We start from the raw sequence: 15501 nt of genomic DNA on the forward strand, positions 1-15501 counted from the left end.
AGAGATAAATATTCAGAATATAAATTGATGTATCGTTTCAATGATCGGTTCTAATTTCCGTAGGTGAATGTCTACTTGAAACCAAGGTTTGTTCTCTTGATGGTTTTCTGATTTATTTAATTTATCTTGATTGTTTATTCTACTATAGTCTAGATAACTTCAAAACAAATTTGAACTAAGGTAATGTCCCCCCAATTGCATTTCATACAGAATAAAAAATCTGAACTAAACCTTTCTCGTGGGATCGACCCCTTACTTGCTCTATACTATCTTGTTTATTTAAGCTAAGGTAATTACTTTGTGTGAACACAACTTCAAAACAAATTTTTTGTTGATTTTTTTAAAAAAACTTGTTTTCAAGATCACAATAGATTTTTTTTTAATAATGCTTACGATAAAAAAATGCTTTCGTTAAAACAATAAAGAGAAGCGTTAATAAGGAAATGAAGTTTATATTGAAGAAATATATTTATCCTTGATAATTTTATGCATTACCTTGCCTACAAATATCTCTTTCTATAATTGTTTAATTACATAAAATATGAATTCCAAAAAGCAATGTAATTAAACATGGCCAGCGCATGACTTAGGTGTTAATCCATCCAATTTATGACTTAGGTCATGGGTTGGACGAGCTGACAAATTTGATATAGGTCTATCCAAAAGGTTTTCGTTCCACTATTTTTTATTAAAAAAAATTAAATTGATGTCATTTTTTTTAAAGGACAAACTGAGTTTTGGCTGGTTAACTGAGTCATAAGAGCACCTGCCAAGTCACTAGGCCATATTGGGTCAACTCCCACATGATTTACTTTGAATTTTAGCTCAATCTAAAGGTAAGGTCGACAAATTACCATGTTAACTTAACAAGTCTAGCTGAATTTAATATTATTATTAAAAAATTTGAACTAATTTTGGCTAGGTGGAGAATGCACATGAACAATTGACTAGTTTAAACTAATTTTATGAATGTTAACTCAATGATACATTGAGTTTGATTCACTAGAGTATCTTATTGCAAGTTGCAACTTTTTCTTGATTTTTTTTAATACTTAGCCATATAACTTGTAAATTTGAATGGTTTTTTTAAATCATTTTATTGAAATTCTAAGCATGACAATTCTGGTAGTTCATGCAATTATAGTTTTTAAAAATATATTTAATAAAAATATTTTTAATTGTGGTTTTAAAAAATAGATTTTAAAAAATATATCTTTAATTAAAATGATTGTGAAATAGATTTTTAAATATAAAATAAATAGAAAACAAGTTTTCATAAATAAAAATCAAGTTATTTTAACTTATATAAAACCAAGGTTTAAAATATCTTAATACCAAAAAGTCTATGTTGTTGCCGCATACATACGACCACAAAATGGAAGTTAAGGTATTCTAATTTCCAAGTATGATTCTGATCACGTGATAGTCACGTGAAACATTGTTCAAATATAATAGCACCACCCAAATTCAAAAATCGAAAATGCGTCTGATCCTGTTTGGATACAAGGCGTACGCATAAACCCGACATTCTCTTATTTTCGGCTTTTATATTTTTCAATTACATATTCATATTCCCGCCCATAGCACCCTCTTGCTCTCCTCCTCGTTTTTTTGACCCATCACTAAAGCGGAACCCTCACTCACTCCAATCATAACCCAAGACAAATCTCCAAAAATACTCGCATCCAAACCCCCCTTAAAAATTCATCCACTCTTTCTCCGATCTCTGATAAAAGCAGTGTCATTTTATCGAAATCGGAACCCTAGAAATCCAGTTCAGTCGCCATGAATCATTTCCATATCTATGAAGCTATTGGCCGTGGCAAATACTCGGTAATTTAAAACTTAAACCAGTAGCTTGTTTCAAATATTTTAAGAATGCGCGAATTTCTTCGAATCTCTGATTTTCGTTTTGAATTGTGTAGAGTGTGTATAAAGGTAGAAAGAAGAAGACGATTGAGTATTTCGCTGTTAAGAGTGTCGACAAGTCGCAGAAGAGGAAAGTTCTTCACGAAGTAAGGATAATAAAGAGCTGTTCTTGTTCCGTTTGCTTATTTAATTTCTGTTTTTGGTCGAATTTGGAGTAATTGATCTTTGATCAAAGTTGAATTTAAGTTTGTGATTTTTAATTCGATGAAGTGCCTGTTTTAGCAACTAATTTAAGGCAGCTTAGTTGATTAAATTTGATGCAATACCTGTTTTAATTATTAATGTAGTGCAATTTAGTTTATTAGATTTGGGAAATGTTTGTTTTAGTAACTTATTTAAAACAATTTAGCCGCTTAAATTTGATAAATGTCTGGTTTTGTAGCTGATTTAACACAATTTTTTGTGTCATTGCTGTATCTTAATTAAGTACTAAAGATGCTAGTGAATTTTAGGTACCAGGTGCGTTTAAGGAAGTCAATGTCAAGTATGTTTGTAGTATTGGGAACTAGACCTGAATGAGCCAGCGGGTATATATTTTTAGTAAAAATTGTGGGAATGAGTGGCTTTGCTATTACCCATCGTTCAGAACACTCAATTTTGAGTTGAATGTGCTAGAAGTCATCTTTCCTTTTCTCTTTCTTTCTTTTTAATTTAATCTTTCTCACTTTTATTTTATGCATGGGAAATGAGGGGCTGTAGAGTATTCTATGCCTACTTATCACTGTCTTAGAAAATTCAAGCGATGCTTGATGCTAGTTCTTATAGATGTCATTAACTCATACCCTTTTATTGGTATTATTTGCAGGTTAGGATGCTTCACTCCTTGGATCATTCAAATGTTTTAAAATTTTACTCTTGGTAAGGCTTGTTAGCAGGGGGTAATAGCTCTCAAGATTCTTATTTTCATCCAATGTATTTATTTGTCACTTAGTAATACAGTTCATGCTTTTCTTTGTTTCATTTGCTTACCTTTTCGGTTTCTTCACACCTCCTGATGTATGTATTAGGTACGAAACACCATCTCACTTGTGGTTGGTTTTGGAATATTGTGTTGGTGGAGATCTCATGACCTTATTGCGACAGGTAGAGACTGTTTAATGTTTATTGTATGCCTTGCTTTTCTTTAATGAATTTCTCATGATCTTATTGCGACAGGTAGAGACTGTTTAATGTTTATTGTATGCCTTGCTTTTCTTTAATGAATTTCTCATTCTTTCGCTGGACACAAGGGGAACTGTGGAATTGATCATTCATGCTCAGGATTAAAAATAATATGACTGATAATTTTATTGGTGAATTGTTTTTAGAAATACAAGGCAGAAAAAAAAGGCAGGCTTTGTTTGCGATTTTTGACCTACTAAAGATTGGACAATTGTTTAGTTTAACACAAAAGCATGATCATAATTACATAGCATGCATAAATATAAATCAAAGTAATGTACTTATATATGAAATTGAATTATAACAATTTCCTAGCATGCATACTAATATAAACAAAGCAAGTTAAAATAACTTGATATAAAATTTAAACCAATATAAATTTTATAAGACACATGTTGATGATTCTTGTTTAAAGATATGGTGTTATTGTCAAGGATTAAACTTTTGTCTTTAAGACTTAAATGCTTGTCATTTGGTGTAAATGATTTCTTGCAAGTAGTCTCTCAGGATTTCAACAACTTAACTTTTAAATGATGCCTTTCCTTCGAAAATCTATGAAGCAAAAGATTGTGAACTCAAAATCTTTCTACGAATCTTTTACATTTTAGTATGGAGATAACGGGGAAGAATGACAAAGAAAACAAGATCTTTATCTCTTGTATTCCTTACATAATAGCACTAACTCTTTTCTCTCACAAAATTACTAACTCGTTTCTCTTAAAGTTTATTACAAGAACTCTTTCTTTCCTCTTCTTCACTCTTCACTTCACACACCAAAAACAACAATTATCTCTTCACAACTTCACGACCTAGTTATAGGAACACAAAGTCTTCATTTACATCATTACATGTCATTTTGATTTACCAACCACACGCACATATGTTAAATCCTAGCACACTCACATTTCACATCATTAACCTAACACACTAACATTTCCACTCACATTTAATGTGTATAAACCTAACACATTCATATTTAACAAAGAATACTTACATTGACATCATTACATATGTCATTTTGAATTTACCTTCCATTTTACCAATTAACCATTTCACCATGCACGTACAATTAGGTGAATAATTTCTATTAGGTGAATGTGAGTCAAGGGTTCAATGAGATCAATTTCTCATTCATCCACAATTTGTTTTAATTATGAGTATGTTTCATGTTTGTGTTAAAATAAATTACTTACAATCCTTCACGTGAATGAAAATTGTTTAACCATAATAAAAGACTCAAAGATTCATAGAGAGATAATGACTTGGTGAATTATTACATCATTTTCAGATTGATGATAACTGTTTGGGCCAACGACAATCATTCTCTTAAATGGATGATTTTCTTGTGCTTCCTTTAATGTAAACACATCTTTAAAGAATGTAGCATTCCTTGATTCCATAATTATATTAGGATGAATATTCTTAATACTTGACTTGTATACAAGAAATCGATATGCACTACTATTATAGGTATATCCGATAAATACATAATCCACAATTTTAGGTCTTATCTTGACTAGTTTGAGATTAACTATTGTTAACTTTGCATGGCACACCTACACTTTAAGGTATTTGTAGGAAGATTTTCTACCTTTCCATAATTCATATGGTGTTTTCTCTAGCTTATTATGCGGTACTTTGTTTAGTACATAATTGATAGTCAAAGTTGCCCCCTACAAGTTATGAGGAGCTCCTGAACTTATCAACATGACATTCATAATTTATTGTAAAGTTCAGTTCTTACATGCCGTAATGCTATTTTCTTGAGGTGAATAAGGAGCGATTTTTTGGTGGATAATACCATTTTGAGAACAACACTTTTCTATCACTTCTTATTATCTTTATTTTTTTATCAAGTTGATTTTCAACTTCATTCTTAAATAGGTATAGCAATACCTTATGCAATTATCTATAACAATAACATAATATTTTTTTTTTCATCTTTGGTTTGCACAAACTTTAAATCATTAATATCTAAATGAATTAAACCTAGATGTTCATTATTTCTTTTAATTATTTGAAAAAAAGGTTTTATGAATTTTGATTCTACACAAATTTCGCACTTATAATTTTCTAAAAAATCATACTTGTTAATAATTCATGTTTTATTAATTTTTGCATAGAATTATAATTTTCATGATTTAACCTACCATGCAACACATCACAAGACTCAAACAAACAAGAAAATACAATCTTTTTGTTATTCTCATCAATAGTTACAATGATCATTACATTCATTTTAAAAAGGTCATCACAAAGATAACTCTTTTCTATAAACATACCACTTTTAGAAAGTATAAGTTTGTCACTCTTAAAGATCATCTTAAAATCATTTGTGCTCAACAATGAGTTAGACACTAAGTTCTTCCTGATATTAACAACATGAAGTATATTGTTGAAGGTAAGAAGCTTTCCAGAAATCATCTTTAATATGATCTTTCCAACACCTAGTACTTTCGAGGTTGATGAGTTCTCCATGTATAGGCCTTTTCCATCCATTTCTTTATAGGTGAAAAAAATCCTCTTCTCAACACATACATGTCTTGTGGCATCAGTGTCAACCCACCATTGCTCAGGATTATTAATTAGGACTTCATAAATAACAGTAGATAAGTTCATTTATGAGGTGGTCAACCTCAATGACATTAGCTTGATCAATCATTTTCTTAAGGTTTCCTTGCTGACTCTTATTTCTGCAATCCTTGGCCAAATGCCTAGTTTTGTTGTAGATAAAGCATTTGCCATTGAATTTCTTGACAATTCATTTCCCTTTCATAGCATGCCTTTTTCTTCTGATTTTTGTTGTAGGACTTTACCACTTGTTCCACAACATTTGCTTTTTGGGGTAATAGAAGAGTTAGATCTTTTTTTAGACAACTTATTGCTTTCTTTTACCCTTCATCTCAAAATAAGGTCTTCAATTCTTATCTTCTTGCGCTTATTCTTAAGATAGTTCTTGAAGTCTTTTCAAGACGACAATAATTTTTCAATGATTGTAGCCACTTGGAATGATTCATTTAGTAACATTCCTTCAACATGAATATCATGTAAGATAAGTTGAAACTTTTGAACTTGACTTATAACAGTCTTTGAGTCAATCATTTTAAACTCTAGAAACTTGCTGACTATGATTCTCTTTATACTTGCATCTTCAGCCTTGTACTTTTTATCCAAAGCTTCATAAAATGTCTTTATACTCTTGATTGAATTATACATATTATATAGTGTATTGTTTAATCTATTGAAGATGTAGTTTTTACATATAAAACATTATGATTCCAAACATTCATTGCTCCCATAGTAGTGGGATCGGATTCATCATCTGACAGTTTTAGTACTTTTTCAGTCAAGAACTTTGCCAAGTTCAAAGTGGTCAAATAGAACAATATTTTTTGTTGTCACCTTTTAAAGTTCAATCCATCAAACTTTTCAGGTTTCTCACCATTTACTGCACCACATAATGTGATGGTGCAATCTTTACTATCAAAGTAGAACTTGCCGAAGCAAAATTAGTTGGCACAACCAAGTCTTGAGTATAAAAAGTAGAAGACATGATGTAATCTATAAAAATAAAATAAAATAAACAATAGCCAATAATATTTATAACTATTTCGACTCTACAATAAACATGTAATATAAAATAAGACTTTTAATAAAGCAATTTAAGTAAATAAGAGTATGAAATTATGCAACATAAAATCAATACATTAAAAGCTTAAGTTCCTTTTAAGATACATCATATCATTATATAATGTTCAAGCATGTTAATTAAAAAAAGCATAATCATATAAGCAAAATAGCATAAACCATCAATAATTCACATATTAAGACATATAAATAATATGAAAAACCATTTTTAGAAGATAAACTATAACTTTAAGAAAAAGATATATAATAACTTCCAAAATTAAACAAAATAAACGAAATCATAAAGCTAAAAATAGACAAAAAAGTTATAGATTAAAACATATATAATTAAAATTAAATTTATATGTGAGAATATAACAAATTAAAAAAAAAATTAAATTACAACTTAAATTTTCAACATGCTAACATTCTCTTTAAAAATTAATATATATATATATATATATATATATATATATATATATATTCACAAAATAAACTAAACAAAGTCTAATATAATGGTAAAACCTTTCGATTGACAAATTAACAAACAAATAACAAAAGCACTAACTTGATGAAGATTCTTATATGATGTTCTTGTCAAAGATTAAACTTTTGTCCTTAAGATTTAGTGCTTGTCACTTGGTGCAAACAATTTCTTGCAAGTAGTCTTTCAGGATTTTAACAACTTGACTTTCAAATGATATATTTTCTTTGAAAATCTTCGAACCAAAGGATTGTGAACTCAAAATCTTTCTAAGAATTTTTTATAGACAAATGGGAAGAATGACAAGGAAAACAAGATCTCTATCTCTTGTATTCCTTACACAATAGCACTAACTCTTTTCTCTCACAAAAGTTCTAACTCATTTCTCTAAAAGGTTATTAAAAGAACTCTTTCCTTCCTCTTCTTCACTCTTCTCTTCACACACCAAAAACAACAATCATCTCGTCACAACTTCACCACCTATTCATAGGAACATAAAGTCTTCATTTACATCATTGCATATGTCATTTTGATTTACCAACTACACTCACATTTGTTAAATCCTAGCACACTCACATTTCACATAATTAACCTAAGACACTAATATTTTCACTCACATTTAATGTGTACAAACTTAACACACTCACATTTAACGAAGAATACTCACATTGATACCATTACATGTCATTTTAAATTTATTTTTTATTTCACCAAGCACGTACAATTAATTTGAATAATTTCTATTAGGTGAATATTAGTTAAAGGTTCAATGAGATCAATTATCCACAATTTGTTTTAATTATGAATATGATTCATGTTTATGTTACTACAAATTTCTTACAGGCTTTGCAATAGGTTGCTGTATCATTATATGTGTTTTCCCAGTACAGCAATCTGGATAGTCTAGAAATGAGACGTCCATGAAGAGTTCATTTTTTTCTTAAATAAGAGAAAAAGAACACTAGGCGTCAATGTACTAGTGTTTATGCCTTCTGTTCTGTCTTGTCTTTAGGCAACAAACAGGTTTGTATAGTCAGTTAGACTGAATCCTGTTTTATCTTCACCAATTTTCTACTGTTAGGAATGGAAATGTTGTGAAATTTGCGCAGAATTTGGAATGCATATCAGTATAATTTTCTTCTAATTTTGATTTGACACTCAAGGTGACAAAAAAACTGAGACATTGGCCTCACAAAGCATTTGGGTATCTTATGCATTAAACCTATGGTGATAAATATGGAAGTGAGGTTGCACAATTGCCAATGATATTGGCTTGTAATTTTGGCGTAACATGCTAGATTCCCATCTTGTGAATTTTTTGCTGTTTCATGTAGTTCAATCAAGCAAACGATTTCAAATTTTGTTATATGCAACGTCCAGTGAATGATAATTTCACCAAGATACTTTATAATTGACTTTCAGGACAGTCAGCTGCCTGAAGACTCAATTCATGATCTTGCCCGTGACTTAGTTAGAGCTTTGCAGTAAGAAATACTGATTGGCAATTAATTTTATTCTATTTGATGTCTGTAATAATTGTCTGCTTTCAATATTTTTTTTTAACAATGATCACTTCTGTCAGGTTCTTACACTCAAAAGGAATCATTTACTGTGATTTAAAACCATCAAATATCCTCTTAGATGAGAATGGACACACAAAGGTGCATTTTGCATTTTTATTTTTGTATGGTTGAGTAATTTTCTAGTTTTTTCTATGCACATGATTGGTATTCATGCTCATTTGTGCAATGCAGCTATGTGATTTTGGATTGGCAAGAAAATTGAGCGATATAACAAAAACTCCTTCGTCCATGGTAGGTTGTTCTAACTACTCAGCATTTAACACACTATTTGCAGAATATTTGACGTGGCATCACGACATGGAGCTTGTCCTTTTATTATCTGGTTACAATTTTTTATGACTCTTAACTTTGTTTATATGTATTTACTTAGTTGCCACAAGCAAAACGCGGAACACCTTGTTATATGGCTCCTGAACTATTTGAGGATGGGGGTGTCCATTCGTATGCATCTGACTTTTGGGCTTTAGGCTGTGTACTGTATGAGTGCTATGCAGGGAGGCCTCCTTTTGTGGGAAGAGAATTCACACAGCTAGTGAAATCCATACTCTCAGATCCGCCACCACCCCTCCCCGGCACTCCAAGCCGTCCCTTTGCCAACTTAATCAGTTCTCTTCTGGTAAAAGATCCAGCTGAAAGAATCCAGTGGAGGGAGCTTTGTGGACATGCCTTCTGGATGTCTAAAATTTCTCCAGTGCCATTACCTCCTCAAACGGCTTTTGATAATATGATTGAGCTTTGTGCTAAGCCTTGCCTCTCAGAACGTAATGGTGATAGATCTTTAGCAAATAGAACCCCTCCTAAACATCGTGAAAAAGATGCAAAAGGGACCCCAAAACTGGATGAGAATTCTATGTTAGGATCAAGAGGTCATGAGACACCAGTTAAAGGTACGCCAAGTGGCAGGAAAACTCAAACAAAGGCCTCTGGCAGGGTGGTTGAGGAGAAGCAGAAAGATCCTTCCAATGCTGCTAGGCGTGTTAATCTCTTAAGGTTGTCAAGGATAGCAAAATCAAATTTACAGAGGGAGAATGAGAAGGAAAACTACAGGAGGCCGTTGCCCAATGGCTCCGAGAATGATTCTGAAGTCAAAATTGAGAACACTGATATGGAGCTTGATTTTAACGAGAACGCTGAAGACGAGACACATGATGAACCTGATGGGTTAGATAACCCAAACAGTACAGCAGAAGAGGTGGTCAATAACATTCCCCAATCAGAAACCTCTCCTGTGGTAAACGCACCTGCCTCAGATGAATCAAGAACAAATGATCAGGATTCATCTTCAGAGCATGTTGATATGGTTTCTACTCCACTCAGTGCTAGTCCTCAGCTCAGGAATCAGAGAAATAAAGAAGGTTTAGTGTCAGCCATTGAGTTTGATTCTTCAAAATCATCCCATGACCTTTCACAGGTCCTTTGGCATCCATCTGATCTATCTGTCAGACCTGTAATGCCCAGTAGAAAAGCTGATAAAGTGTCAGATGTTATTCCCTCTCTTCCATTCGAGGCCTTGCAACCATCTGATTTTGTAAGGATGTCTAGGGAGGAGCTCGATGCACTCACCAATAAGATCATATCCATTTTAAATGGAAACACTAGCATCGGGGAGAAGTTGAATGTAATTAGATACCTTGAGATGTTGAGTAGCAATGCTGACACAGCCAATATCCTGACAAATGGGCCAATAATGCTCATGCTCGTTAAAATGCTTCGACTGTCCAAGACCCCAGCTTTGCGTGTTCAACTTGCTTCATTGATTGGCTTGTTAATTCGTCATTCAACTTTTATTGAAGACGATTTGGCAAATTCTGGAATTCTGGGCTCACTAACAGATGGCCTTAGAGACAAGCAGGAAAAAGTTAGGAGATTTTCCATGGCTGCTTTAGGTGAGTTGCTGTTTTACATATCCACCCAGAATGATCAGAGCAAAGATAACAATCCGCCAGAATCTCCATCAAAGGACAGCAGATCCACATTTGGCTGGCAGGTTAGTTTTCTACCTTACTTTCATAAATTTCTTTTTTGCATGCTATATTGCATGAAACTTGATTTTTCCATTCAATGAAGTTTCCTTTTTTCCCCATCTTTTCATCTGTACACATCTGTTAGATTCTGTGTAATGGAGAGACTCCTTTTTCTATGATTCACGGAGTTTCAAAAGTCATGCTCTGATAGGAAGTTCTGCTGATGTGTAATGTCTTTTTTTATGCGTCATTTTATTCTGCTATTTTCTTCATTTAATAATGTTCTTTTACTGGAAGCAGGTTCCCAACTCATTGATTTCATTGGTGTCATCCGTTTTACGTAAAGGAGAGGATGATATAGCTCAACTTTATGCATTGAGGACAATTGAAAACATTTGCAGTCAAGGGGGACACTGGCCAGCTCGCTTCACTAGCCAGGATGTGATTAGTAACCTCTGTTATATATATAGAGCTGTAGGGAAACAGGAGAGCATCAGGCTTACTGCAGGTTCATGTTTAGTTCGCCTGACAAGATTTAACCCTCCTAGCATTCAATCAGTCATGGAGAAACTGTCTTTCAAGGATACAGCAACTACCCTTGTCAAGGGCAGCCCACGTGAGCAGCAAATAAGTTTGAACCTCTTAAATATGGCTATGCTTGGAATTCATTTGTTCACAAATATTGGACGGCACCTTTCAAACTTGGCGGAGGATAAGAATTTGGTCCCAAGTCTCGTGTCTCTTACTGAGCAGGGTAGTGACATTTTGAGGGGAAAGACACTTCTTTTCATTGCTCATCTTTGTAAAAATGCTAGGAGATGTCTACCACACTTTTTTTGCAATCCGAGGTTACTATCTGCCTTGGATAGGGTAGCAAAAGAGAAGGACATCTATCTCCAACAAAGTCTAGATGCATTTGTGCATGCTGTGGCATCTATAATACCAAGTTTACTTGATATTATAACAGGAGATATTCAGCAAATGATGGGAGGAAGGCGCCATGGTCACAGCTCTGCCATTGCACATCGAATTGCTCCAAAGACCAATGTTCATTTGTTTCCAGTTGTTCTTCATCTTCTTGGAAGCTCTTCTTTTAAGTTGAGGGTGGTGAGCCATCAAGTTATGCAGCAGCTGGCAAATTTAGTCAAAGTCATGGAGACACCATTTCAGGTAGGAAGCTGGAGCTGAGTAATTTTTTTCTGCTTGTTTATTTCTTATTTTTACGTTTATTTTTCATTTTTTCTCTTAATTGAACAAAGCTTTAGGATATAAAGTGCAAAGTAATTGTTTGGCTAGATTTCCTTGTCTAGATGTAAATAATTAAAATGCGGTTATGAAGTCTGAGGTATACAAATGCTTGAACGAGTTGGCTTGACCCAGTAAAATTAGGGCATTACATGGTTGGCAAGATGCCTATTCAAGTGGCAACCTAATACACCTGCCGTATATAGGGTATAATAATCCTTTTGGCTGACTCGATTAAATTAGAGTTAATTTATTGTTTTGCAACTCGCTATGGAAAGTGTTTAGTTGTTGAAGAAAGATAACTGCATGGCTGGTAAAATATAATGCTTGGACAAGTAGTGATCCATTATACAACAAGGTATAGGGTAACAAATTGCACCAACAGATTGTGCGTAGCTCAGACGGATATGGAGTAGAGTAGACTTTCTTAGGTGGACATTTCCACAATTATCTTCTTATTTTGGTAAATAAACATTAAATTTCTTTTATCATGGAGCACTTCTGATCACCACAGGGAGCAAAATGATGATTCAAATACTGAAACATTTTTTTGTTTAATTTCCAGGGCAGAGATGACTTCCAAATAACCCTTCTTCGAGTTCTTGAATCTGTTGCAGAGGAGCGCCTTGTCATTCATGAAAGCCCCAACATTTTCATTTGTGAAATCCTTCCTGGTCTAGCTGTTCTGTACAAGGGCAACAAGGATGGTGATGCCAGATTTTTGTGCCTTAAAATTCTGTTTGATGTGATGATCATTTTCTTGAATGAACCTTTGGAAGATGACCAAAGATCAGAGGCTTTAAAGTCCATATCCATTATTCATTTCCTACCTCTCTACCCTACCTTTATTGAAGATGAAGATCCCATTCCCATGTATGCGCAGAAGCTCCTTGTGATGCTCATTGAGTTTAATTACATAAAAATATCAGACATTCTACATCTGAAGACAGTCTCACAGTGCTTTGAGTTTTTGCTTGGTGACCTATCAAGTGCAAATGTCAATAATGTTCAGCTGTGTCTGGCTTTGGCCTCAGCTCCTGAAATGGAATCCAAGTTGCTTTCTCAATTAAAAGTGGTTAGGAGGATTGGAAACCTTTTAGAGTTTGCGTATGCCAAGGACATGGAAGATTTTCTTGAGCCAACTCTTGGCCTGTGTAGGGCATTCCTTCTATGCTCGGTTGGCAGTAAAAGAGGACTTGCCTACAAAAAAGAACCAGCACTTCTGAATGATTCTTCTGAGGCAAGCACTGCAGTTGATCAACAGCAATGCATAAGAGATGTAATGGACTTTGGTAGCAATGTAGGTGTTTTGCTGGAGTTGAGTAGGTCCTGTGAGGCAAATATTGGAGATATAGCTTCTGAATGTGTGTTGTTGTTGCTGAAGGCAGCTCCAAGGGAAGCCACAACTGGTTTTCTAACTAATCTACTGAAGGTTAGTACAATCCTCGAGTCTTCGCGCAAGGGTGTTCCTCACTTAGTTTTGCAGCGGATACTACATGCTCTTGCTTATTCTTGTCAGCAATATTTGTCACATGCGATGATACTATCCATATCCATAAACGAGATTTCAAGGATTGAAGTCATTCTTTTGGAGCTGAAAAATTCAAGCCCCCCTGATTTAGCCAGTGCAGCTTTGCTTGCGGCCTCAGAGTTGCAGCGCCTGCCTCGTTGCATTTGAAGTCCTTGAGGTTGTTTGTTGGTTTCTTTTCTCTTCTTGGTTTGTTTCGCAAAGTTTAGGATTTCTGAAATCTATTGGTTTCCTATTATTCACAGGTATAATGCATGTTAGTTGGCTTGTAAAAGGACGAGAAAGTCAGGTTTCCTGAATTCTATATAAAGGGTCATGGTCCTGCCCCCTCAGTCTTGAGGTGAGCTCAGTCTTTAATGCATATTACTAGTATAGTGCCCTCTTACGGGCCTGTTTTTCTATAATCTTTGTAAGCTTTCTATCATTGTTATAAACATGTAATCAAGTAATTTTTTACCTTCAGAATCGGCTTAAAAGCAACTAGATCATTTTTGCGCAACCTTGTCCTTTTCTTTAAGACTGCACATACTTGGGCATCGTGTGAAGAAATTAGATTATTCTAATGACTTGGAAATTGAACACGGTCGCTTACATTGGTTCACCAATCACCGGTGAAAGCCCTTTTTGCTTTATCACTGTATTTTAATCTCAAGCTTCAACTTTCCTTTAATTATTCTGGGGCCTGGATGGAGATGGACATCCTAAATTTGTGAACTTGCTTGGAATTTGAAAGCTTGTACTTTTCAATTGACAATGAGTTATTATTTAAGTGAATAGACAGGGACCAATCAAGCTGAGCCATTAAAACCATTTCATTTGAGTTTGCTTGCCACTAAGTGATCAAATTATTTTTATCTGTGGTTAGCTGGTTATTGACCTGATTCCATGGTTACATAATTGAATGAAGTCTCGGGATGACAGGTTTGAAATTATAGTAGCTTCTAGCCTTAGATACGGTGGCGTTAGATTGTAGCAAGGTTCAGGGAACTGGATGCTGACGGCAGATGCTGTTACGTTCAATTTGATTCTTGATACTGTCTTGGACCATTTGAAGTTTTGGAGATAAGTCGTATCCTTACTCATCCATGTTATCTTTGATAAGCTTTGCTATGGACAGCTGCGACCGCTTGCATTGGTTGAGCCTAGCTGTCTGTGCTAACTACTGCTAATCATGCATGGTGGTCCCAAGAAACCATGCGTGTGTGATTTGTCTGCATAGATAGGATCAGTTACTACATGCAGCCATAGCTGGTGTTGGCAAAATTCATCATTGGTAAGTTGAGTGGTTGGCTTCAACCAAATTTACCCTGTTCCTGCATAGTTCCTTTTCATAAAGAACTTTCATCTAGGTCAATTGGGCAGTATGCTAAGATGCAAGGCGTTTTATCACTTGTACACTATTATTTGTCAGACCACAAAGTTGCTTTGGGTTAGATATATGGGATTATTATGATCCTAAAATTAGGGAAACCAAATTCACGGGACACAAGGAATCTACTCCAACAAACATATCACAACAAAATTCAACCAATCTTTGTCTCTTCCCCATACATGCCAACGTGCAAATTCTCATCATCACCCATTCATCATATGCCACGTGGAACAGGACCCCACCTAATGATGCCCTTAGTCATACCTTTAAAGTACCTCCATCATAACTGGCACCAAAAGATCCCATACTGTCAACTGGCACCCCTTTTTTCCTCAAACAAAACTTTCATTACCCCCACATTTTATTACTCTGTCCAAGTAAGTGTGACATTGATTTCTTGATCATTAGAATGGCCTCCTTTTGTTTTTTCATAGTACTCATTGTGCCTTTAATGATCTTTCCCTTGCTTTCTTCTTCCAGTCAGCTAAATTCAAAAACCTCGCCTTATCCTATCTCTACTTCACCACCATTCCTAACCAATCCTCCTCCACTATCTCCTTTCCAAGAACTGTCACCGGACATTGCTCCACTATTGCCTTCTCCTGGTG

The 15501-nt window shown here is 34.3% G+C and overlaps 1 protein-coding gene across 2 annotated transcripts; it reads left to right on the top strand.

Annotated features, from left to right (window-relative positions):
- The first annotated feature begins 1521 nt into the window (after positions 1 to 1521).
- LOC133697977 (serine/threonine-protein kinase RUNKEL-like) lies at positions 1522 to 14331 on the top strand. 2 transcript variants are annotated; one of them, XR_009842970.1, is made up of 12 exons: positions 1522 to 1833; positions 1926 to 2015; positions 2735 to 2787; positions 2937 to 3012; positions 8624 to 8685; positions 8784 to 8862; positions 8956 to 9015; positions 9155 to 10771; positions 11049 to 11918; positions 12559 to 13681; positions 13767 to 13861; positions 13985 to 14331. XR_009842970.1 is itself a non-coding variant. In XM_062120821.1 (11 exons), the coding sequence occupies exons 1-10, from the start codon at positions 1786 to 1788 to the stop codon at positions 13669 to 13671; spliced, it is 4068 nt and encodes a 1355-aa protein (XP_061976805.1). In that variant the 5' UTR covers positions 1522 to 1785; the 3' UTR covers positions 13672 to 13681; positions 13767 to 14020. The 2 variants fall into 2 exon arrangements, 1 of the variants encoding a protein (XP_061976805.1); XM_062120821.1 differs by having other exon boundaries at positions 13767 to 14020.
- Positions 14332 to 15501: the final 1170 nt, after the last annotated feature.

Source organism: Populus nigra, chromosome 6, assembly GCF_951802175.1.
Source record: "Populus nigra chromosome 6, ddPopNigr1.1, whole genome shotgun sequence".
NCBI classification, from domain to species: Eukaryota; Viridiplantae; Streptophyta; class Magnoliopsida; order Malpighiales; family Salicaceae; genus Populus; species Populus nigra.